Raw genomic sequence first — 25439 nt, forward strand, 5'->3', positions numbered from 1 at the left:
CCTGTCTGCTAGCACAGATCCTTCATACCACTGGCAGACTTTCTAGCTTTCACCACTGACCTTTGGGCCTTCCCAGCGTAGATCGTGAAACAGGCCTGCATGAAATGTCGCTATGGGCTCTGGGCCTCCAGGTGGACACGTGGGAGGCATTGTTACGAGCTCTGGGTCTTCAGCTGGACTCATGCAAGACATTTCCGAGGGACCCAGACCCTCAGCTGGATTCCTTGGTCTTGGTGTGTGGACAGATTTCCTGCACTCTTGTGTATCATTCTTCGGGTGACTAATATAAATGACCTTATAAAATACGTGTCCAGTATTATATTGTTCCCCTTGCAAAATATCCCCGAAACCAACATACCTCTACTGTCTTCTCCAGCCTCTCAATTGGCCTTCCAGGCTACAAATGGTCTTCCACACTGGAACCATCTTCCTGCCAAAACTCCAAGGCTCCTTTATGAGGTGTATGAGGAACACTCCCAATAGCTTGGGCCCTGCCTTTCTCCAGCACAGCTCTCCTTGTCTCCCATGGACCGCAAACACTGACCACTCCGGCAGTCATCCAAATTCAGGACGCTTTTTTCAACCTCACTTTTTATTTTGTACATGCAGCATTTTTTACTTTGCCCATCCCTAATCCCTGCTGGACCCAGGACCCTCAGCTACTCCCTCACGTTTCCTCTGCCCTCCTGCTTCTATACCATGTATTTTTTTTAGATTTTAGTTTTTTAGTTTTAAGACAGGCTCTCACTATGTTTAGGTTGGCTTTGAGCTTACTTTGTAATCAAGGCTGGTCTTTTTTTTTTTTAAAAAGAGTAAAAAAAAAAAAAACTAAAAAAACAACAATAAAGACAAAAGCAAAAAATGATACATGCCCTCAAAACGAAATGATAGGAATTAACAATCGTTGCTACATTACATACTGTTATCTTCAACGAAGTTGCTTAGTCCACCAGATATAAGAATGTAAGATTGATCAATCAAAGACAGTATGGTTTTGAATTCCAAACGATTCTCCTGCCTCAGCCTCCCAAGTGCTGGGATTACAGGAATGCGGCACTACAGCCGGCTTTTACACCATTTATCAAACTGGATTGCAGCTGCCTGTTTATGCTCTTTTTGCCATCTGCACCCACAGACTGTTATAGAAAAGGCTAAGTTATATATCAGGTAAATGTGGGATGGATGGATGGATGAATGAATGCAGAGTGAATGAAAACACTCACAGCCACGTCTCAGGCACATGTTCTTAGTAACTTCTGAAGTCACATAGTCAGGCTCAGAGGATGAGACTCTGCTGGGCTGTGGACTCTGAGCACCTGGGTTTCCGGCCTTTGAAAGAGGCCTCCTCTGGCCTCCGAGGAAGGAGCAGCTTGCACAGCAGGGGCACTGGAGAGAGCCCGAGCCGTTTCACTGCTTAATCTCCAGACAGGAAAGCAGCGCACAGGCTCAGCGAGCTCCCGGGGCAGAGCCGGGACCGAAGGCGCCACAGAGGAACAGCTTTACCAACGTTTAGATGAGTGCTCACTTTGGTAACGCTTAAGAGTTTTGCAAGGTACACACCTACTCCTGAAGTTCAGTTTTTCCTACGCATCCCTCTGGGTCTCACTTTGGTGAGCACAGAGCAGCGCTGTGACAATGCATACTTGTTTGTGTGAGACCTGAGGTCCCCGAAGAGTGTCATAATTCACAACTTTGAGGAATCACCCTTCTGCATGATGGGGCAGTGAGACCCTCAGGACTCACTTCTAGCTGGTCACATCAGAGGACGCAGGAAGGGGCGTGCAAGGCTCTGCCTCCATGTGCCCACCACACACAGGAAACGACATGCCTCGGCGGCACTCACGATCGTGAGACACGGCTCTGTGTCAAGCGTCTACTGGGGTGGCTTTTATCTTACAAGGGGAAAAACTTCAGTGAAATTTAGGGGCCAGGCAAATCGAACAGAGAAGCTGCCTTCCCAAGAGCCAGGCTAGAAAAAAGACAAGATTAGTTTTGTGGACACAGCCCTCATGATCCCCCATCAATCAAGGATCGTGGTGGCTGGATGTCCAGAACGCGCCTTTCTTCCGCCCAGCTGCAAAGAACCGCACGGTCAGCCCGACAGAAGTGCCCGTTCAGCCTGCTGCAGGGACACAGCACCACCCTCCCAGGACGCGGTCGGAGGTCTGCCTGCTGGGCCTCGGCTGTGACGCCAGCTCTGTGGCTCTCCAGCCACGGGACCTCGAGTGCTCTTCCTGCCCGGTTGCCTGTATCCTCTGAAAACGTGTACAGCGCCCTGAGGCTGGGGATTTAGCTCAGCGGCACAGCGCCTGCCTGGCAAGGGCAAGGTCGTGAGTTCCATTGCTGGTACCAGAAAACAAACAAACAAAAAAAAACCATGTATAATGCGCAACACACTCCAAGCAGCACTCCTGTCTTGGCTCCCTGCAGGCGGCCCAGATGTGCAGACAGACAGGAGGCCAGCAAGCAGCACGGCGGGAATCCGCCTCTCCTGCTCTGGTCCCAGCGCTCCCCAGCCTGGTTACCGAGCCCACCCCTCCCCGAACATGACCTTCAGAGAAAAGGCAGACGAGGTGTGCTCAAGGTCATGACCCTTCCTGAAAGTCTTCAGTCAAAATCAGCTGCTTATGTTGCAGAGCAGGGTATGGAGCCTTATGAAAAAAAGAGTCTGAGAATCTAAATGGGCAAGAGAAATTGCATTCAACAAAACTGCTTTTTTTGCATGAGAAGGGATGAACCCAGGGCCTGGCACATACTAGGCAAGCAACCTGCACCTAGCTACCCTCCTGCTCCTACTTTTTATTTCTGAGGTAAAGCAGGGCCCAGAATCAAAAACACTGACCATTATTTGTCAATACCAAAATGAAGCATGGAGAAACACCGCACGCTGATGCACCGGGGCTGTCAGAGATCCTCCTGCGAGCCGGGCAGGGAGAAGCACACCTCGATCTCCGCACTCGGGAGGCTGAGGCTGGAGGATCACGGAGAGCTGAAATCAGCCTGAGCCACAAAGTGAGTTTGAGGCCAGCCTGAACTGTGTAAGTGAAACCATCTCAAAAAGAGCAAACAACAAAAAAAATCCAAAAAAAACCACTCCTCCTTGGCTCACCATGTTCGTAGAGCTGAAATACCAGATTTCTCTATCAGCTGTTTACAAAGACCAGGGCTCTAGGGCTCCCAGACTCCCAAGCAGAACACACTGCCAACGGGCCGCTCTCCTCCCGTCCACACCACCTCCTGCCTAGCCAAACAGAAGCAAATCAAACAGGTAATATTGCTTTTTAAAAATTATTTAATTTAGTAGTTTTTTTGAAAAAAAAAAAAAAAAAGCAATAAGGCAGAAAACTGAAAATATATATAGTTCTGTTTGATGTGACTTTATTCCACCTGAAGGCGCTATGCTTCTTCCATTAGCAGGGGCGGGGGTGGCAGAAATGTAGTGCAGACGGTGAGGAAGAAAGCGGGCGTGCAGCAGGGGCTCCGCTCCGCCCGAGGCCCCCAAGGGGGCCCCGACATCAGCCCTAGCTTGTGCTGGGGGAGGGATCTCGGGAGAAACTCCCGACATCACCCTTTCCTCCTGTTCATCGTGGCCGGAGCGCGGAAGGAGGGCAAGTACTATTTACCCAGTCAGATCTGACTTCCCTGGAGGGGTGGCTTCCTCTGGAATGATAGATTTCCCTGGACGCACACTGGCTGAGGCTCAGCAGTCAAGGAACAAAAACAAAAAACACTAACAAAAAGCATACAAGGAAGGCACCTCAATTTGTGACCCTCAACCCAGGGCGGGTCGCCTGGGGGCGACTTCTGAACAAACTACAACACACACCGCAAGGGAAGGAAGGAAGCCAGGGCCCAGCAGGGCGGCTCTGCGACCCGCCCACCTCCGAGGAAGGAGTCCTCTGGGCTTCAGCCTGCTGCTGGCAATCACCCTCCAACTCTCTCCCTACATTCTTCCTAACAGGCGAGAAGAGGCAGGAGGGAAGGTGGGATTTCATCTGAGTGGGCGAACCAGGAGGGGCAGAACTTCGGCAGCTGGGGCGGCCCAGGCTACAGACTGCGGACGAGGTCCTGCTCGGTACCAGCCGGACGTGACACTCGCATCCGACCGGGCCCTCCACATTCACACGGCCAGAATCCCGGGAGATCAGGCTATCAAAACCAAGACTCTTAACGGGAAGCAGGGGACCAAACAAAAAATTAGATTTTTCTCTACATATATATAATATACAGGTATTAACACATTATTCCAGAGGCGGCTCCAGTCCGTGGGGCTTGGGAGATGGTGGAAACATTGGTTCAGTGGAGTTCTCTCCAATCCTGAAGGACACCGGGACAGGACAGGCAGCGCAGCCCAGCGGGGCGCAGACGGCGCTGTGCAGGGAGGAGCGAAGGGCGAGGCGGGCCGGGAGGAGCTCGCCGGCGCCTTCCACTCTCCAGGGCCCAGGGAGCGCACGCAGCCCGCTCAGCAGCCACAGCGGTGGCCACCAGCTGCTGCCGGAACGCTGACGAAGAGCAGGCGGGCGGAAAGCTCCGAGAGTGGGACCGAACCTTCCAGCCCCACCGTCTCCAGGTGCTGGACAGCTCAGCGCCCGCCCAGGAGCGGGCCGGGGGCGCACCCTTGTCGATGTGACCCAAGCAGCTGCTCTCAGCGCCTCATAGTTTCAGTCCTCGTGTCTTTCTCAAGGTATTTGCAAATCAGTTCTTGCTCTGGACAGCACCAAAACGCCTGCGAATCCCAATCTTCCGCAGACCCTGGCCGAACAGGCTGCGACAAGGGGCGGCCGAGGCCACTGCCGGGAGGAAGGGAGCGGACCGGACTGCAGGTGGGAACCTCCCTCGCAAGCACGGCATCCGGGCGTGGACTTGAGTCAGTCATCTAAGGCCACCAGCCAATCACCACCGCGGCTTGGGTGATTGATTTGGACGAAGTGATTGGTTAAGAAGACAAACCTGAGGGAGGCCGGTGACAGCTCCCCGCCGTGCCGTCCTCTCCTCCGTCCACTCTGTGGGCCCCTCGGGCGGTCAGAAGATGTCCGGGCACGCGCTCCAGTCCTGCTTCTCCTTGCACTCCCAGTACTCGCCCCTGTAGATGTGGGTGAGCTCCTTGGTGACCGGGTCCTTCCTGCGCTCAAACCACAGCGCCTTGTAGGGGTCATGCGGCACGCCTGCAGGGGAGAGAAGCGGGTCAGAGCCAGCACCGCACCGCACCGCACCGCAGGAGGCAGGGGAAGGCAGGCAGGCGCGGCCCTACCATCCTCCGTGGCCTTCGCGGCCTCCGCCTCGCGCTTCTTCCGCGACAGCCGCTGCTTCTCCTCCAGGCGCTGCTTCTCGGCGTTGGCCTCGTCCCAGCGCCCGTTCTCCATCAGCCTCTGGTCAGGCCGCAGCCGGCTGTCTGTGGGCGCCGTGCCCGCTTCCCAGGCGTTGAGGGTGAGCGCGAGCTCTGAAAAGTAGTACATGTTTTCTGCATTCTTCCTAGAGTGAAGGATGAGAAAGAGAGAGGGTGACGCCGGGCCGGCCCCGGAGAGGGAGAGAGCCGCAGTGAGCGGCCGCCCTGCAGCGCCCAGGGTCTGCAGCCGCCCTGGCAACTCCTGGAGGCCGTCTCCGGCGTGTGCCCTCTAACCCCGGCCGGATGACCGGGCCGCCCCTGCAGGCCAACGGCACCACGGCCCCTATCTAGTCCCCGAAGTCCTCCACAGTGTGTGAGCCTTTCGGCCCAACTGTCTGCAGGTGGCCGGCACCTTCCCTTCTGCTTGCTTCAGTTCCTCTGCTCTCAGCGGCAGGGAGCAATTCTCAGGGGTCACAGCCCAGCGGGCCTCCACGGAGGACAGACACTCTGCAGCCCACGTAGTCTGGCTGGACTGAGCTTCCCACAGGGCAACACGATGGCCCGGCCACCTCCCCACAGGTCCCGTTTCCCTGTCTGCTCCTCAGTCCTTCGCCCTGCTCAGGCAAGGCCACTGCCCCTGGTAGGGCCGCCCTGGGACTCACGGCAGGGGGTTCCGTTTCCACAGCATGACCTTGCTCTCCTCGGCTTCGTGGCCTCTCTGCCGGGCGTCACCCCCATTCTCGCCCGCAGCTGGCTGTACTTTGAAACAATCCATTTTCTCATCCCAGGTCCCCAAAAGGGCAAAGTGGACTTTTCCTGATGGATCGGTCACTTCCCCTGTCACCTGCAATGTCAGAGAGCAAGACTCAGGAGCAGCGCGGGGGTCTGGGAGGGCGCTGGTTCAGCCCTGCTACTGGCCAGGAAGGAGGCAGCCAGATTCTGTCACGGCGGTAACCCAGCCATGGCGTGGCCCTTCACCCCTTCTGCTGTAGAGGTTTTGGTAGCAGGGCTGAACCCAGGGCCTTCACTCTGAGCTGCATCGCCAGGCTTTTACTTGTTATTTCAAGACAGAACCCACTAAATCACTTAGGCTGGGCTCAAACTTGCAATCCACCTGCCTCAGCCTCCCAGACTGCTATTACTACAAGCATGCACTGCTGGCTGTTGGGATTGTTGATGCAAGGATACAAACAGAAAAAGCAACTGCCTGGTATTCTTTTATACAAGGCTCTTGACTTTTACTTCCCACTTGTCACCCAAGAGAAGAAACTAGGTCGCTAACGCAGCATCATACAGTCTGCTTCTTCCAGAGGTGGTCTTGTGTTTCTGACTCGGCATATCTAGGAGGTCGCTCTACCTGTGCGCTGTGTGACGGTCTTGTTTGTATGAATCACTGCACTTAGCATGTCGACCCATCCATGCACGCGTGTCGTGCACACAGACCCACCAGCCCCGAGGGATACACGGTAAGCGAACAGAACTGAAATTTCCAGCTTACCTTTCTTGCTACGTCCCGAGAGAAGTAGCTATAAGGAACAAATTTAAGATTACACTTGTCTCCTGTCTTGTGATTTACAATATCAATTTCACCAGACTGCAAAATGAAAAGAACCACGGATTAGCTTTGTGAAGCCCAGATGGCTGAAACCCACACCTCCTAGGCTTCATTCGTCAGCCGTACACGCCAGCACTCCCTTGCTCAAGATCCTGATCTCAGGCAACCTTGACATGCTCTGGAGTGCCCCTCTGCAACCCTGGGGTTCCCGGCTGACAGCAAGACCCAATGACCACTTGCTGTACTCTGTCCCGTGCTGGGTGGCCTGGTTTGATCTTCCACACAAACGCTGAAATTCACTTCACAGCCTACCCTTCCAAACCAAGCCCTTTACAGTCTGCTGAAATCAAAGTATTCTCTTTTTTTGGTCTTTTTGAGACAGGGTCTCGCTATGCAGTTCAGGCTGGCCTTGAGCTCATTTTGTAGCCCGGGCTGGTCTCATACTCGCAACGATCCTCCACTCTTAAGACTCAGCTTAACTCGTCTTCCTGACCACGCGGAAGACGGCACTCTTCTCTGAACGCTGCATCCCCCGTCTCAGCAGCGAGCTCAGGACTGAGGGTGGCCCTAGCACGTCTCCTGTGCTGGTGCACTGTCATGCGCGTCTCCACCCATGTGTCTGTCACTATCTTCAACAACACAGAGCCTCTGGAGGACGTCTCATCTGGCTCTGCAGCCCCGGCACCGAGCTACTGGCAGGCAGTAAGTATCTGATGAGTAGCGACAGTATTAAAGGTAGGGACTGTGCTCTGGCTTCAGCTGGCATCAATCGTCCGCCTTTTAAAGGTAGGGCGCCGCATTCACTGCTTTCTTCTATCCTTCGCAGTGCTCCACACAGTCTAGCTGTCACTGACAAATGTCCTAACTTGGTCATTTGCAAATGATACGTGTGGCACAGGGACTAGGGAGCACGGAGGCAGTACGACTGCACGACAGAAAGTCCTCAAGCGAGACCATGACCCAGAGACAACACGGGGCAGCGCGCCTGCCCTCCACCCTGCGAAGATCCGCCCGGAAGGGGATCCAGGTTCAGAAGCACGGGTGCCTTTCCTCACCTGATCTATCCACAGCTTGCCCACGATGATGTTGTGCACTGTGGTGGTAACTTTCTTCCAGGTGTAGTGGTGCCCAGTGGCATGGAAAATGCAGTGGATGGTACCTAGAAGCACGGAGGTACACAGGTGAGGACAGACAGCTCCATGCAGCCTGGAAGTAACAATGCATCCGTTTCCCTCTATCAGCTTTTCTTACTTTAAAAAAAAAACAATATATGGAAAGACTTATACCCTTTTTAAATGTCAGAAGCATTCATGGAATGTCCAGCTTCCCTCGGCCTTGGTTCTGTCACTTGTAGCCCTGGGAAATAACACCTTGTGTACTTTGCCCAATGAAATACTTCAAATATTACAGGCACTCAGTAGGCATGTTTCCTTGTTCCTCTGAGTTACTCTCAAATGAGCACCACTCCAAAATCAGTGGTTTGAGCACAGATAACTGAAACTTACTCAAAAAATTTATATACAGAGCCAATAATGTAATCAATCCCAGTAACGCTTTTATTCTAAATTCCCTCTGTAACCACTAATGAAACCAATACGATAACTGTGGTTTAGGCGGATTATTCCTCCCTACTTCCTTTCGGGTTTTGGGGACCAGGTCTCACTAGGTAGTTCTGGCTGGTCTTGAACTCACTATGTAGCCCAGGTTGATCCAATAATCCCACTTCGGGGTGTGTACCCGAGCGAATGGAAAGCAGGGTCTCCAGGAGACAGACGTCCATACATCTGTGCTTAGAGCAGCGCTGTTCACAGTCCCGACCAGCCACGCAGTGCGCACTGACAGGCGCAGGTGCACGCACACGCACACGCACACGCACGCAGCGCTCTCTACACACAGTGAACGGTCTAGCGCGGCCTTAAGCAGGCAGTTCTGCCGTCTTACGAAGTGGATGCACCCTGAAGACAGCGTGCTAAGTGAAATGAGCCAGTCACAAGAAGACAAAGACAACAGGACCCCACCTATAAAGGTGCTTAGAGTACTCCGAACCAGAAAGCAGAATGGTGGCTTCCGGGGTCTGGCGGGAGGCAGACGGGGAGCCACTGCTGAACGGGGAGCAGTTTCTGTTCTACACAGTGGAGGGTCCTGGAGCTGGACGGGGCTGACGGCGGCCCGACCCCACACAGGCGCTCACACCAGACTGCGCAGTTGAAATGGTTAAGATGCTAAATTTTAGGTCTTGTGTATTTTATCACAATTAAAACAAAAGAAAAAGAAACTCAAGAGGCCAGAAGGGAGTGGGAGCGGGATGGCATACTCAAAGTGGGGCGAGGGAAAGACTGTCAAAGCAAGATTTCTACATAAACAAAGGCGAATTAAGACCTCCCCAGATCAACAAAAGCTGCGCAGACTCCTAACCAGCGGATTACCTTATGAGAACTACTGAAAGGAGCCTTTCAGCTTGAAATGAAAGGGCACTAAACACTAACTTAAATCCACACAAGAAACGAAGAAGCAGGTACGGTGACACATGCCTCACACCCAGCACTCCAGGAGGCTGGGGCAGGAGGATCACAAATTCAAGCCCAACCTGGGCAACTTTGCAACACCCTGTTTCTAAATGAAAAATTAAAAAGGCACTAGGGATGTAGCTTAGAACAAAGTCCCTGGGTTCAATCCCTGAAACCACACATACACACATTCAGAAAAGGAAAGGAAGGAAAAGACAAAGCCAGACCACAAAAATAACTGCACTTAAACTACAGGAGACAATGTAAGGGGAGTTTGCTCACAACTTTTTCTCTAATGTGATTTAAACTGCATAAAGTAACACTATAAAACTACATATGATGAGATCACAATGTGTAAAATATATAGTTTATGTGACAATAAAAGCACAAAGTAAGGAAAACACATAGATCTAAGTACAAAGATTCTGTGTATTATTCTCAACACCATGTATTCAGATTTCTGTTCCCACGCCTGATCTTTGTATCTTGACACAAAATTAACCTGTAATCCTACAAAATCTTTTCAAATAGTTTCATCTTACCTGGAATTCAGCCAATACATAAAGGATACCTAACCTTGGGGCAGAGGGAGAGAGGGGGAAGAGGCCAGCCAGAGACCTAACCCTGCCATCCCACGTGCTCCGGCACAAAGGATGGCAGCGGGGGCCACGGAGCAAACACCAGGAGGACAGAACTTTAGACACTGCACGCAGAGTTCAGTGTTCTCAACGGGGCTCTCAGCTTAGCCTCTGCAGCTAAGCGAACGAAGCGTCTGCGGCAGGGTGGGCCCTCAGCCCGTAGGCCCCTCCTTCCTGATAGCCGAGAAAACAAACCACGACCCGAGCCAGCACGAGGCAGACCCCAAGGCAGAACTGGCGACCCCTCCGCCACAGAGACCACCTGTCGGCGGCACGCTGACGTGGTGGAGACGGCCTTACCGAGAGGCATGATGGAGAGGTATTTGCCTCGGAACTTGCTGGTGATCTTGATCTCCTGACGCAGCGTCCAGCCGTGTTTGGACTCCGCGTGGTGTGCGGCAGCAGGGGGATGGTGACTCACCTGGAAGAGACCAGGCTCAAGTAAAGGTGGCAGGAAGGAGGCGGCGGCCTGCTTCCCCGCTTCCCCCAGGCCTGTTTCCACCTGCAGTGCTGGGCCTCCAAGGCAGACCCCGCTGGGAGGACGGTGACCAGCACCTCTGTGAGCGAAGCCCCTGGTGACCAGCCCCAGTGCCATCCCTCCTCTGGACAGCAGCGCTCCTGCGGCGTCTTTACCTGCTCGCAGAGGGACCGGTACCCGTTCTCCTCCAGCCGGTCCAGCTCGAAGGTCTCCCCGAGGAGCGGGTTGAATGGCTTGCTGGTACGGAAGACAGTGGTGGAGTAGGAGGACACGGTGAAAGCTGCAACATAACAGAGCTGTTCTAGAGAGTTCTCGCATTTTGCAGCTCGGTCTAGCAGCTCGTGGTATTCCAGATCTTCAGTAAGGCGCTGAAGCATGGACAAGGGCTCATTAAAGTTCACCTACAAGGAAAAGAGCAGATATAAACGCTTTGCCCAGACACTGTGGGTCAGTTTATTTTATTTTCTTTGTGCATGTGCTTTTGCAGGTGGACAAACAGACCCTGAGCCGCTGGGGTGAGAAGTCAGTCCCTGGGAGAGAAAAGAAGCCTGGGCCCATCGAGCGGCTCTCAGGTTCACCCTGCAGGCGCCCATTCTCCTGGGTCAGCTGCTCTGGCCCGTGGGTGGCGGGGGTCATGTTCACACCTGCCGCTTCCTTGCACGGCAGGCCCCGGCGCCCCAGAGGCTGCTGCAGGACGCGTGTTGAGTGAGTGCATCATAAAACACACGAATCTGAGCGCAAGTAACTCAGAGGAAGGGAGGTACTTAAAGGTCTTGAGGAGGAAAGGAAGGACAGTGTTGTTTTTGGCTTTGTGAGACAGTCTGGCCTTGAACTCACTATGCAGCCCAGGCTGGCCCCTGGATCAGAAAGCCTGCTTCCCACGTGCTGCGAATGCGGGTGTGCGCCACCACGCCCGGCCCGGACAGTCAACTGTAAGTGCAAGCATGACCTGACTACTGAACGGTTACTAAGGTTAGCTTCTACCCTGGACCGGACAACTGCTGACCCAGCACAGCTCCAGAGGAGGCCAGGATTCCGAGGTCTCCCAGATCTGGACTGTCGTTTGTGGACGTGGAATGTTCGTGGCGGGGCTGAGAGTGCTGTGCACGTGCACACCTTTCAAGGGGTACAGCCAGCTTAGGGCACTCGCCCACTAGATGAAGTGTGTGTGTGCGCGCGCGCGTCTTTTTTCAATCGGCAAATGTTCACCGCACAGCACGACCTGAACATTCGAAGGTGCCAGGCCCGTGCTACCCCCTGGGCATAGAGTATCCAACCAGAGAGACAGGATTCACGTCACTATTCATACCACCACCTTGGAATCCACATGCCAAAAAGCTTCTAAGGGAACGTCTGAAAATATGTAATGATTTTACTAATTACAAAGCTGCACTATAAGAAGTTAGGTTCCCAAGCTCGCCCACTTTATATAATCAACAGCACAGCTGCATGAGCCTGAACATCACTTTGTGTGAGTTCAACGTCCATACAACAGCCGGGGGTGGTGGTGCACCTGTAATCCCAGCACTCGGGAAGCTGAGGCAGGAGGATCGTTTTCAGTTCAAGACCAGCCTGGGCTATAAACTGAGCTCACAGCCAGCCTGAACTGCATAGTGAGACTCTGTCTCAAAAAGACAAAAAAAAAAAAAGAAAATAAAACAAAGTCTAAAACAACAGAGAAAGGAAAAGAAAGCATTTCCTTCTACTGAGTAGTTCTGGCCTTAAGCAGCATTTCAGGTAGATTAAAAAACACCACTTTTCTTTCAGACACTTCTCCTCCTTCTTCACTTCTGTCCAACTTTCTACCTACCAACTCCTGAGCTGCAGATTGTGATATTTACTGTCACCTCTCCACTATAAAGTCACTCTGACAATTTTCACTAGAAAAGTTCGTTTTTAGCAAAGGATGAAGAAAAAGATTGACTTAGCCACTGTTAGGATTTTCTCATTTGCATGTGCTTACGTATCTAAAAAGCATTAACAGGGCCTGCATGGTCTAAGAAATCCATCGCCTGCTTTTCTGTGCACCTTTTTACACTAACGAAGAGCTACAGGACCAGCTCTAGAGCTCACCCTTGGGAGTGTAGCTACACAAACAAGGTGCCTCACCCCCAAACCGCCTTCCAGACGCCGAGGAAGCCACGTAAAAGCATGAAGCCCTGGCCCGAGAGCGCTTATTAACCACGCCAATAAAGCCGCTCGGGACAGAGCTCAGGCCTGTGAAGGGAGGCGCCCGCACGCCCTGAGGGAGCTGGAGAAAGCTGCTCTCCACCAGCGGCCCCAGACGGACCAGCAGGCCCAGACCAGGGCAGAGCACCTCCACCCAGCCTTGCCTTCCACACACAGCCCTGCCTTCCGCCTCCGTCCCAGGAACCCGCGTCTCTGAGGGCACCAGGCTTTCACAATGGTCACTTATCGTGCAGAGGCCAAGGCGGGAGACAAAGGCATCTAGGAGCGCAAGGGCAAGGCACCAGGGAAGCAGCTGTCCAGGCGCAGAGAGGCCGCAGCCCCACAGGGTGGCCTGGAGACCGGCGAGAGCAGGGAGCCAAGAGGGAGGCGAAGAGGAGCAGTGGTGTCCCGCAGCCCAGCGGCTGGGCCTGGCGGAAGCCAAAGCCTTGAAGTGGGATGAGGAGGCCCTGCTAAAGCTCCCGCAGGCTGGCAGAGACAGGCCCAGGGGGCGCCCAGCCGCCCCAGCACGTCTCCCCGTGGCTGTGCGGAGGGGCCCAGCCAGCCTCCGGCAGACCAAAGCCTGCACACAACCGCAGTTGGCTTCCTGCGATCCCCCGCGGTGGGCAGGGGCAGGGGCAGGCTCGGGCACACGGGCACCTGCTGCGCTCTCCCAGCGATGTCAACTGGGGACTAGCGGGAGGGTGGGGGGCTCCGCATCCCAAGTGCCACGCTCCTGAGGCCGTGACGCCCCCGCTCTGCCTGCCCGCACGTCCTCCAGACATCTCGTCTCAGACTCCGGGCGAGCGGGGCCTGTCGGCGCCCATGCGCCCACTGCTGTCCTGTGAGCTGACTCACGGTCTGTTCTCGTCTGCCGTCACTTGGTGGCACTGCGGATGGACCAGGGCCTCGCTTATACCAGGAAAGCCGTTTCCCCCTGAGCTACATGCCCAGTCCTGGCCAGCATTTTTTTAAAAAGAACCCTGTAGATCTAGATATGAACACCCATTTGGTTTAAGACCCAGTTAAATGATTACTCCAGCATCTGTAGAACAGTGTCCGGGGGCAGGCACTGGGCTGAGCACCAGGACACGAGAACGTAAGTCACGGCGCCTGCCAGGGATGACCGGAGTCCGCTTAGAGGCAGAAATCACCAGCGTAGAAAGAACGCTTCTGCAGTTCAGCCTGCCAAGTACCCGGCTGTGGACAGACCTGCAGCCGCTTCCCATGATCTCGCTGCCGGCCTTTCCTCCAGCCGCCAAGGCCATGGGTTACAAAGTTTCCAGACAGCGCCCTCCCAAGGCAGGGCCTGCTCACCTTCTTTCCCCACTTCCTGCGGACCAGCGAGACCCGAAGGCTCAGGACACAGCAACTGCTGTGGAGCCAAGAACGGGGTCCTCAGGTCAGGCCAAGAGCAGAAGGCCCCGGCCCACGCACGCCTGAGCGCCCACGCCAGAGCGAGCAGGCCTGGGCGTGTGAGGGCAGGGCCGCCGGCCTGCTCTCCAGGGGGCTGGACAGTCCGGGCCCAGAGCCACGTGGCCTCTGTCGCACCTCTGCAACAGCGCCAGGGCAGCAGGAAGGCAGCCGCCACAGGGAGGAGGGAAGGAGCACTTTTTGTGTCCCAGAAAAGGCTCCTGGACATTCACCTCAAGAAGTATATGCGTTTTTGGTTACTGTCGACCGTTAAAACTTAGAAAATATAAAAACCATTCTTGGCTTTGTTTGCCGACCCCTGGTTTAAACCAACATATTTGGACTTGTGTCTTCAGGTTGAACTTAGACCTAACCGGTACAGCTGGCCCAACACCAGGCAAACAGTCAGCAAATGCCTGTGGGATGAGTAAGCGCCACACGCGAACAATGGGCCACGCTGGAGCGCGGGGCAGAGGCGGCCCGTCCTCTCGCGGAGCTAGGGCTTTCTGTAAACGGTCTGGGCCACAGCGAAAGCAAAGGGCCCAGGGTCAGGGAGGAGCCGGAGAAGGTTCAGGCAGAAAGAGCAGAGCCCAGTCCACGGAAGGAATCCCAAGCCCACCCAGGCTCCGGACTAGGCTCACAGCATGAGACCCAGTAAAGGGTTCCCAGTTGAGGGACAGGATCTCACATGTAATCTTAAAAAAGATACTTTCGAACGGTGTGGCAAGGCCAGAGGCCCCGTGGCCGGAGGTCAGCCCCAACCCCATGGTCACCGCGGAGACAGACTTGGCTTCTGGGCTGGGGTAACGTGTTTGCTTCCGTGCCCTGCACCCTTCGCATGTGTGGTCGTACTGCCCGACACGTCCAGAGAATTTGTTTTTACCCATCGGCACGTCTGTCTCTTCCAAGCTGCGCGCCTCAGAGACAGAAACGATGCCGCGTCTCCCTCTGCGCCCGAGCACAGGACCCCGCGCAGGAGCAGCCGTCACTGGACACAGGTGTGGAGTCTGGGCGTACGGGGCTCACCACACCCACCGCCACCACTACACCCGCACACGCAGAAGGGACCGCCGCCTCCACAGGGGAGCGGCGTCTCGCCAGCGGGGCCGGGGGCCCTCACGGCAGCGGCCAGGTGTGCAAGGACCTCACCGGCATGGGGATCTTCGAGAGTTCCTTCCCAATGCAGTTCTTCATGATGCTCCACAGGTTGAGGCTGTAGTTGGGCTTGTACGGGATGCGGGTTCTCTTCTCCTTCTTGGTCTCCTCCAGCTGGTGCTTGTACTGAGAGCAAGAATATGGTCATCAGTCACCCGCAAAGAAGAGAAAATCTGCTACAACTCTCCCCCTATGCAAAACAAATTTAAAAACCGGGACCTGCTGTTTCCTCAGCACATCACAAATTCAAGTCCTTAGGACTCACAGCCCACGCCCTCACCTCTGACACTTCCGCCCAAGTTACCTGCTCATCGAGGCTGATGTCACTGCTGGCTCCGCTGATGTTGCTGCCGGTGCGTCTGCAGGGACAGAAAAGGCAGGGAATCAGAACCGAGACCAGAGTCGGGTGTGGCCCTCAAGAGCGCTCCACAGAGCAGAAGGCCAGGCCCACTAACCGGCGGTGACCAGAGGACACCCGGGGAGGATGGGTGCGAAAGCACGCACCACACAGAGCTCGTCCTGGAAGAGCTGACAGCGCTCCGCTCACGGCAGGCGCCTGGCTCCGTGAGCACGGCAAACGACCCCCACGCGAGGTGCAGCGCACGCCCTGCTGACCAGTTGCGCCCCTCTCCTCACCCGCCAAGGTCACTTACTTGTGGCCCAGACTTTCAGGCATGGTGATGATCTCCGGGGCATCGAAGAATTCATTCTCGTCATCTTCATCGCTCATGTCCCCTTTGCCAGCACAGCCCTGATCTACAAGGAGAGGAGCCTCGCTTGTTTCCGCCGGCTATTCTCACCCCGCCCGGCTCAGCCAGCTCTTGTATACAAGCCACAGACTCGGCAACCGAGGGTGGAAAGCGGGAGAAGAACCAGAAGGAACGGAGAGCTGCGGTTCCGCCCGCCTGGGAGCACGTGCTCTGCGCGGGGACAGCGCGGGCTCGGCCAGCGCACGCAGGAAGCCGCGCGGCCCCTTACCTTTCCCGGGCCCAGTGCTGCCGGGGGTGCTGGCTGGCAGCACCGTGGCCCCGCGGAAGGCCCGCTCCAGGTGGTTGTGCTGCTTCGCCAGCTGCTCCAGGGTCTCCTCCAGCCGGATCCGCTGGTCTCGCTCGTACTGCAGTGACTTCTGCCACTTCTTACTGTGGGTCTGGGCCAACACGAGGAAGTCTCTGCAGGCCTGCACGGGGAAACACCGACTGTCAGGGACCCTGCCTGGGCCTCCCGGAGCCACTAATCGCCTTACCCTCGGGACCGTGGCGGCACATGACAAGGAAGGACGGCCTGTTCCTCCACCGTACCAGGTAGCTGGCTCTGCGCCACACCCAAGGGCAAACCCAGAAAACAGCACGGTCGTCGCGGTTCTCTTGCCCTTTCCAAACAAGTACCAAGTGAGCAGCACACCTGAACAGGATTCACGGCAACACCGCGGAGCCGAGCGTGCGATACACCGAAAGCGATCTGCGGACTGCAGGAGGGAGGAACAGGGAAAGCGCCTCCACTGAACCCCGACGAAGTCAAGCGACCCAAAGCTGAGGAACACACGGTGGAAGCGGGGAATCTTCGCTGAATTAAAAACAGGGAAACTTCTGCTTTCGACCTTAAAAACTGGAAGGGTACTTCAGCAACCAAAGAGGGAATCTAGAGAAAGACTTCCACCTGATCACACCAGTGCCGCTGCTGGCTCTGCGCAGGGCGAGGTGCGGGGCTGAGCTGCCGCTGCCTGCGCAGGCAGAGGGCCCTCGAGGCCCGGCCCCAGCCGCCGAGATCTCCCCCAGGCTCGGCCGCGCTTCTCGGACACACTGACACACGCCTGCGTCCCCGCGCACACGCTGCCCACTGCACCCGGACCGCCCTCCCGCCCAGGGAGAAAGCTCCCTTTTTAATAACGGGGCAGGAGTCGCCTTCCCTTGTCCGACTGTGGCCGCTGCCCGCCGTGCCTGCGCTTCCCTCTCACACGTGCGCGGCGGGGAAGTGACTGGGTTTTCTCTCTCCGGGTGGATTACGACAGAACTAACCACACACCTCAGGGCTTATTCCTACACCAGGTTCCACGAAGCCCAAGCCTGGTAAAGTCTGCTCAATAAAGGAAGAAGGAAACACTGTGCGTGTAAGTCTATTCCCGTCACAGAAACGAAAAGGTAAACAGAACCTCCGCCCCCACGGCAGCTACCTCTCTGGCTACACGCTCAGCGACCCCAGCCCCACGCTGAGCTGCACAGCACACACCCACCCGCCTCGTCGGCTCACAGAAACCTCGGTCCCAAGCCCAACCCGTGTTCCCAGGCAGACGACTCCTCTCTGCCCTGTTCCGCCCAGGGCCATTCAAGCCCTCCCTGCCGCCCATGCCAGAAACCTAGAGGACACCCAGCCTGCCTTCAGCTCTGCTTCCTCCCTCAGGCCCGGCGATCAAGTCCCGCCAGCCTTCTCTAACCCAAGGGAGCCTGCACATCCCTGCCACGCTCTCCGACAGCAGCAGTGCAGACCACACTCTGGCCATTCACTGCCCTGGGCCTCCTCTTCCTTACCCCTAAACAAGTAACAGTAACTACTTCCAGGAGCTGGGGTTTACAGAAAGCTGTCAGAACCGCAGCAGGCTCACAGTCCCGTCCAGGAAAGTGTCAGCTCTTCCGATCACACCCACACCCAAACTGGCCCCATCCACCTGTAATCTAAAGACCCCACTTCTCCTCCCTCCACCCAAAGCCTCCTGGCATTAACAGCCAATCAGCCACAGTTTCCAGGAGCACATGAGGAGGAGAGAGCCACGCAGCTGCCCCTGCGCCTAACCTCTCTCATTCCTTTGGGGCGTGGTGCTGGCACACGCCTGTAATCCCTGCACTCAGGAGGCTGAGGCAGGAGGACCCTTGCAAGTTTAAGGCCAGCCTGGGCTACAAAGTGAGCTCAAGGCCAGCCTGAACTGCATAGCCAGACCCTGTCTCAAAAAGGAGAGAAAAACAACAAAGAAAAAAAACTTCCTCCGGCACCGGAGACTGGACGCGAGCACTCCGCCCCGGGAAGCCTCTTCCCTCATTCTTTTGGAATGCTGCCCATCACAATGCTGTTCGCCAAACAGCTCGTGCCAGGCACTCGGCAGAGTCCCTCGCACTGAGCCCTGAACAGTAGCCTATGGCGTCCCTCAGGGGACCTGCCGGTACCGAGCCACCTGCAGACAAGGGGGCTGCACAGAGAAGGCAGCGACCCATGCTGACCACCCACAGCCTTTCTTCACAGAAGGCTTCCAGGGCTCCCTGAGCTTTCGGTGATCCTGGCTGTCCTGCTCCGAGCAAGCAGAGCAAGACAGCGTCACAGTCTCTCCCACGGCAGCCGTGCTCACTCTACCCGGCACTCAGCACACTCCCGGAGGACCCACTTCCTTCCCTGCAGTTTGGCTCCCTACAGACTTTTTTTTTTTAAGTCTTTTTGAGACACAGTCTCACTATGCGGTTCAGGATGGCCTTGAGCTCACTTTGTAGGCCAGGCTCATCTTGAACAAGCAACAATCCTCCTGCCTCAGCCTCCTGAGTGCTGGGATTACAGGCGTGTGCCACCATGCCCGGCTCCCTATCAATCTTATTTTATTTTATTTATTTTTGGCACTGGGAATGAAATTCATGACCTCAGGCTTGCCAGGCAAGCGTTTATGCCGCTGAGCTATATCCCGGCCCTCCCTATGGATCTTGAGGGCAGGGACCACAGCTAGCATCAGGGATGTCCCCTCTTGCAGTGTGGGACACCAAGGCAAATGAATTCATTAGCAAACGAATACAATGACCTCGCCAAAGTGACTTTCTCAGACTCACTTTGCTAGCAAGAAAGTCTCAGCAGTCAAGAAAATAAAGGAAATGTACTCCTCCTTCCTTTGCTGTGCTCTACTGGTTAGCGCTGTGATGCGCCGGCCTGCTCATCTGAATACGCGTCTTACAGAGGGCACTGCAATCACTACCCAAAAGGCACACGGGAGCAGCTGGGGTAAAGCGCTCCCGGTGATAACCAGCTGCGCGAGGGCACAGAGCCCTCCGCAAACCTTTCTCACTTACGAAACGACAAGGGAACTACCCCAACTTGCCAGGTGAGAACCAGGTACCAGGAGTGGGAGGACGCACTGCTGGGACCTCGTATTCATTTCACGCCACTCAACACAACCGGGACGCCAGGGTGCTGTTCACCCGGAGCCTCCGCTCGAGCAGCTCCCCGGAATCACAAGCAGCCAGGGCAGTGCTCCTGGTAAAGGACAGGCGTCCAGGAAGAGGGAGCATTCTATCTCACCAACTTGTTACCCCTGCAATCGAACACTGACAATGGGGCGCTCAGCAGTGCCTGCTGCAGCCCCCACTCACCCCCCACGGGCAGAACGCAGCAGTCAAGCAGGACGAGACTCCAGGACAAAGCTGAAGGGCGGGACAGGAGGTACCTCGGTTCGCGAACGCTTCTGTTTGCAAACAACCTGCTCTCAAACAGAAATGCTCGGCAACATTTTGTTTCTGACTGCGAGTTCTGCATCGGGGACCAGCTCGACGCACCCTCTTCCTTGCAGGAACATGAATGTGGCCATCTTTTCCAGAAGGCCGGAATGAACTGAGGTTGTGAACCGAGGCACCACTGTAGATTAAAACCACAGCCACAGGGATTCCCTATGTGCACCAGCGTCCCGCTCGTGGCAGAGGTGCGGCCGGAACTCCGGCCTGCTGAGCAGCCCTAGGCTATGTCAGGACATGATGGCTTGGGCTGTGCGTGCGAGCCACTCCATGTGTGTGGTCCCTCCCGTTTCACGCAGCACACAATGCACCCTGAAGCCCCGAGCAGGAAGCAGGACTGAGGTTCTGTGCCTTAGCGAGTGCGAGGTAAGAGTCCAGGGAGGGAGGGGTTGCAAAGACGGAAAGCAGCGGAGACAGCGCGCACTCACGTTGATCATGGCGTTGGACGTTATCCTGAACAGCGTGGCCCGTTCGTTGACCTGCTTGATCTTCTCGTTGCTCTCAGCCGGCAGCTTGAGGGACTCCAGCTCGCTGAGGGAGCGCTGCAGGGCTGTGCCGTGCTTGGCTATCAGGTCATTGCACGTGCTCAGGTCCTCCACCTTGCTGGACAGGGTCCGCAGGGTGTTCTGCAGCTCGGTCTTGTCGGTTTGGGAGACGGACTCCTCATCTCCTGACTCATCTGCAGGGAGACCAAGAGAGCTGTGACTGCAGGACCAGGCCTCGAGCCTGGACGCTTTCTACTGTGCCCACCCGCAAAGCACCGCTCCTCGGGCTCCGCGCTGGTTGGCTCCCGGCTTGCGGAGGCCAGCCGCTTCTCCAGGCGTGGTCTGCAGGCCACCAGCAGTGAACACCTGTGGTTTATACCACACAGCTCCCCCATAACAACTCAAGAGGGAAGCTGCATTGTGTCTCTTGCTATCGTTGCACACTTAATACTTTGTAGCTGCAAAGTGCTTTTCTAGCAGTGTCACTTCCTTTGGGGGCACTAACATCAGCCCTGAAACCAAAACAAAAGAAATAAGAAGACCTGCCCTATTTGCTAGACAGATGTGGTCAAAGTCAAGCAGAACTGACTGTCAAAAAATTGCAGCCGGGCGTGGTGGCGCATGCCTGTAATCCCAGCACTCGGGAGGCTGAGGCAGGAGGATTGTTGCAAGTTCGAGGCCAGCCTGGGCTACAAAGTGAGCTCAAGGCCAGCCTGAACTGCATAGAGAGACCCTGTCTCAAAAAGGAAAAAAAAAAAAAAATTTACAAAGCAGTGAGTTTCCTTTCACTGCTCAGCAGACATTAAATATATAATGTGAAACGACAGATAATAAAGTAAAGAAACAAAAGTCAGCAGCTGAGTGAGCAGGCTCAGTATGAGGAGACACCTAACATTTCAGAGGCAAATCCTACCATTTTCCTTAAAGAAAAATCAAACAGAACCAGATTGTTCTTTTAAGTGACTAATTTAGCAAAATGAAAATTCTGCATAGAAAACACTACATACGGGGCTGGGAATTTAGCTCAGCAGTACAGCGCCTGCCTGGCAAGCACAAGGTCATGAGTTTGATTCCCGGTACCGGAAAAAAAAAACAAAAAAGGAAAAAAATAACAAAAAACACCACATACACAGTTTTTTGGTTGTCCATTAAGATTTTTTCAACTTAACTAATAAGAGAGCACCGGAAAAAGACATGGATAAATCTAAACTATGACTTATAATAATCTTAATACTGACCTAGTTGGCAAGTAATTATGTCCCCAAATTTTGAGGTATCCACTGGCATTAAAGGCAAGTGCATGAGAGCACAGGGCTGGAAAACTGTCTTCGAAACAGCAAACTAGCGCTTGCTTTTCATGCCAACAACTGAAAAGGTCTGCAGACGCTGCCACACCCCGCCGGGGCTGGGCTCGGGGACCATGGGCCTTGGCTGAGACCTACAACTGCAGGTGACACGGTGGCCTCTGTCCCCACCTGACTCTGCCAGCATCTTCACAGCCTTGGCCTTGGCCAGCTCGAGGGCCGTCACCCAGCGCTGCCGTTCCACCTCTGAGCTGGCCTTCAGGTGATAGGTCTGCGCACCCCCATTGGAGATGATGAAGTTGCAGGAGTCCTCCACGGTAATGTTGGCCGTGGCCAGGTTGATGGTGCCGCGGCAGGTGTGCCTCATTTCTGCCTTCGACCTGCCGTCAGGAGACAGGGGCAGGGGACACCAAGGTGACGCAGGCTTCACCTTTCATCACGCCCCATTTCTTTTCCTAACTCCAAGCCCTTTGAAAAACGGAACTCTCAGGAACCAACAACTCTAGTTTTATCTCCTTTAAACAACCTCCTGAACAGTAGAGAACCCCTTCCTGAAGCTACTAGGGTTGTTTCTGAGTCAGGCTTTATTGGCCCTGGTTCCTCTCACTATTAGTTTCTTACAAGCAGGCTTCCCTGAGCTGAACGACATGCAGGATTAATCCTGCAATCGCAAGGGTGCAAGGAAACGAAGCCTCACAAGTGTATCCACTTGTGCCTCACCCCCACTGCAGCCAAGATGTAGGACGTTCCCGCCCGTCCTGTGCGGTCAAGGCACACTTCCTAGCCGCAAGTTATAAAGTGCTGCATGTCTCCCTGCAACACAATTTTGCACACTCACTTAAGACTGCTCTACTTCGCAGACATACCGAACCATCGCCCTCACTGTAAATCAGCCCGACGAGAACTGTCACACCAAGCTTCGATTACACTGCACAAGTGTAAAAAAGGCACCCTGATGTGCTTACACTATTAAATATCAGCTAGGGATCAAGTGATACGAAATACAAATAACCAATGCTGGGCAGAGTACAGAAAAGAATAATCACAAAAGAATCACCAGGCATTTTAACCTTTCTGGAATATACTTTTTCTGTAGGACCACGGACTTCCACGGGTGGGAACTCCCAAGCCATCCTATTAATAGCTAGAGGAGATTCAGCAGATCTGCACTGAGCAGGCTGGTGTAAAAATTTCCCCAATCTCTCCTGACTGACGGTTCTATTAATAGCCTCACTTTTGAACTTTACAGCAGTATTTGGCGAGGACAAGCGACAAGGCACTTTACATAAATACCATGCCTGCCCCAGGTCGAGCGCCCAGTGAGAAGTCACCGCCCGCTGGTTAGGCTGGGGACCTGCGTGTTGAGACTGCAGTTTTCCCCGTCCAGCTTGGAACATAAAGAGGTCAAAGTCCTTTGCCAACTGCCACAGCACAAAGCAGAGCCGCTTCCCTTTCAGGGAAGCCAAGCGGCCAAACGCACCTGGCACATCCAGAATTCCTGCATGCCAGGCTCGGCACACACCCTCGCTCTGAAACCGAGGTTCAGTGCGTCAGAAAGTCTGTCTGCTGAGCTTCGTGAGACAGATTTGCTGTTGCTCCGTCTGTCACTGAAACTTTTTTTCCACCTCAGATGCACAAAACAAGCAGTCTGGGATGGCCAGGGGTTCTTGGTAGACGGGGCCACTTCCCAGGGCCAGCACCTGCCACACTGTAACGCGAATCCCGGGTTTTCTATTCTTCCCTCCCTGCCCCAGCTTCCAGCTTCAGTTACGTTATGAATAATGCAGCCTGAAGGAGACACGCACAGCGGACAGGCCACTCACCCGAGCTTCCTATCCCAGGGGTGCTGCGTGCACGTCTCGCACACTCGTCTTTATCCCCGCTTTCCCTGACCACTTCCCCGGAACCTCTTCTGCCTGGGTGAGCGTCACGGACTCCAGGATTTCCGCACACGTGAAGTCTGCGGCAGGCTAACAAACGCCCGGCGCTCTGGAGCAAGGCAGGCTTGACCTGCATGCGCTCAGGTTCGGGGAGAGTTCCTAAGGCTCCAGAGTAGCATTAGGTGGTGTTTTCTGGCTAGAAAGTTCCTGCCTAGGAAAGGCCAGCTGAAATAGTAATTTAACCTCTAGAAGGCAGCCAGGGAAAGCAATACTACAGCCTGTCCTGATGTTTCTGAGAGCTAGGATTTGCACAGGATTTTTTTTTTGTTTTGTTTTGTTTTGTTTCGTGGACAGAGTCTCACTATGTAGCCCAGGATGGCCTCAAACCCAGGGCAGTCCTCCTGCCTCAGCCTCGGCGAGTCCTGGGGTTACAGGCCTGCGCCGCCATGCCCGGCCTCTGCACGAGGTCTGAAGAAACAGCGTCTCTAATGCGATGTGCTGGGAAGCACAGGGGAGAAGAGAAGCACAGGGTGGCTTGCCAAATGACGTCTGTTAGGGCGGCTCGTCAGAGGATGGGCCTAACAGGTACACTGAAAAGGTAAACAGTACTCGGGGAGAGGTGGGGTCGGCATAAATGAGACTGCGGTTGGCCGGGCATAAAAAGCAGGAGGTGGGCCGGGGATATAGCCAGTGGCACAGAGCCTGCCTGGCAAGCGCAAGGTCCTGAGTTCGATTCCTGGTACCAAAAAAAACCACAAAACATCTAAAGAGCAGGAGGCATGGCAACTCTGCTAACTATTCCAGGAGGGCAAAGCACAGCAGAGGTGCCCGGATGGGAAGGGTAAGCTGCCTACACCTGCAGAGATGCAAGGCAGCGCTGTGTTTCACTGTGACCGAATGTGGAGGGGAGCGCACACATTTGGTAATCCAGCTCCAGGTGCTGGCTGTGTGTGTGGGTGGGACCATCATAGTTGGAAAGAACGGGCCAAGCATGTATGTCCCTATAAATGGGTTAGGGTTTTTGTTTTGTTTTTTAAAACAGGGTATTGCTCCGTAGGCCAAGCTGGCCTTCAACTCACTATTCAGCCCAGGCTAGCCTCAAACTCTCAGCGATCCTCCTGCCTCAGCCTCCTCAGCGCTGGGATTACAGATGTGAGCCACCTCGCCCAGCAAGGGTTCGTTCCTATGTTCTGAAAGGAATTTTATCTACAGTCAGGTGTCAGCAGCTCCTGCAAGAAGGCAGTTAACCGTGGCTGCAATATAATGTGTAAGTTACTAACGCCCCAAGTCAGTACTGACCAAGACTGGTCCTGAACAAAGACCCAACTGGAAGGTGGGTAAGGTAACTTGAAGGAGACAAGGCCCTCAGCTGCACACCACTTGTGAAAACGGGGCACCCAGCCAGTGGTGACTTACGAGCCACGCCAGGGCACGAGCGAATGACACACGGCGGTGACAGAGAAACACGCGCTGGAGTAGAGCAGAAAGCTACAGCGCGAGGTAAAATTGAGAGTTATGCTCTGACCCTACACTGTCAAGGCGAGACGAACAGTTCGAAAAGCTAAAATTAAAATCAATTCTGAATAATGTAATTAATATTCACGGCATCAACTAAGACGAGAGGCTCAGCTACCTAAGGCACCTCTCGCTGTTCAGGGCACAGATAAGAATGCACTCCTACCTCTTCGACCTCCCCTTCAAATTCTCTAAAAGCCACAACAGCAAAGGCACCTATCTGCTCACCCCTAACTCTCCCGGTAGCAGAGCGACTGTTCCTGACCGCAAAGCAGCTCAGAGCGACCTATCTTCGGCGCCAGCTGAAGAGGCCTCACTAAGATCGTCTCCGCGAGAGGATTTCAGTTAGAGACGCTACTGCAGCGAAGACCCCCTCCATGGATACTTTCCCTACCTTCTGAACCAAACACACCAGCCTTAGACAAGTGACTCCTCCTCTCCCCGGCCGACACTCGGAACCCTAGCCGGGTTTCGGGCTCCGCTGCGGAGCCTCCGCGCGCACGGGCAGCGCTGCCGCGGGCCTGTGCCCGCCCGCCGGGACG

General features: G+C 54.9%; 1 protein-coding gene across 1 annotated transcript; it reads right to left on the reverse strand.

Annotated features, from left to right (window-relative positions):
* Nucleotides 1-3356: 3356 nt before the first annotated feature.
* Nucleotides 3357-21882, reverse strand: Osbp (oxysterol binding protein; the record flags this gene model as incomplete). The annotated part of the gene is given in 13 exon segments (XM_005408065.2): nucleotides 3357-5165; nucleotides 5252-5472; nucleotides 5989-6170; nucleotides 6825-6920; nucleotides 7937-8040; nucleotides 10327-10447; nucleotides 10660-10905; nucleotides 15233-15364; nucleotides 15543-15597; nucleotides 15892-15994; nucleotides 16217-16415; nucleotides 20142-20392; nucleotides 21674-21882. Coding segments are annotated over 13 exon segments (2049 nt in total). The 3' UTR covers nucleotides 3357-5022.
* Between the last annotated feature and the right edge of the window lie 3557 nt (nucleotides 21883-25439).

Source organism: Chinchilla lanigera, unplaced genomic scaffold, assembly GCF_000276665.1.
Source record: "Chinchilla lanigera isolate Chin_1 unplaced genomic scaffold, ChiLan1.0 scaffold00110, whole genome shotgun sequence".
Classification (NCBI taxonomy): domain Eukaryota; kingdom Metazoa; phylum Chordata; class Mammalia; order Rodentia; family Chinchillidae; genus Chinchilla; species Chinchilla lanigera.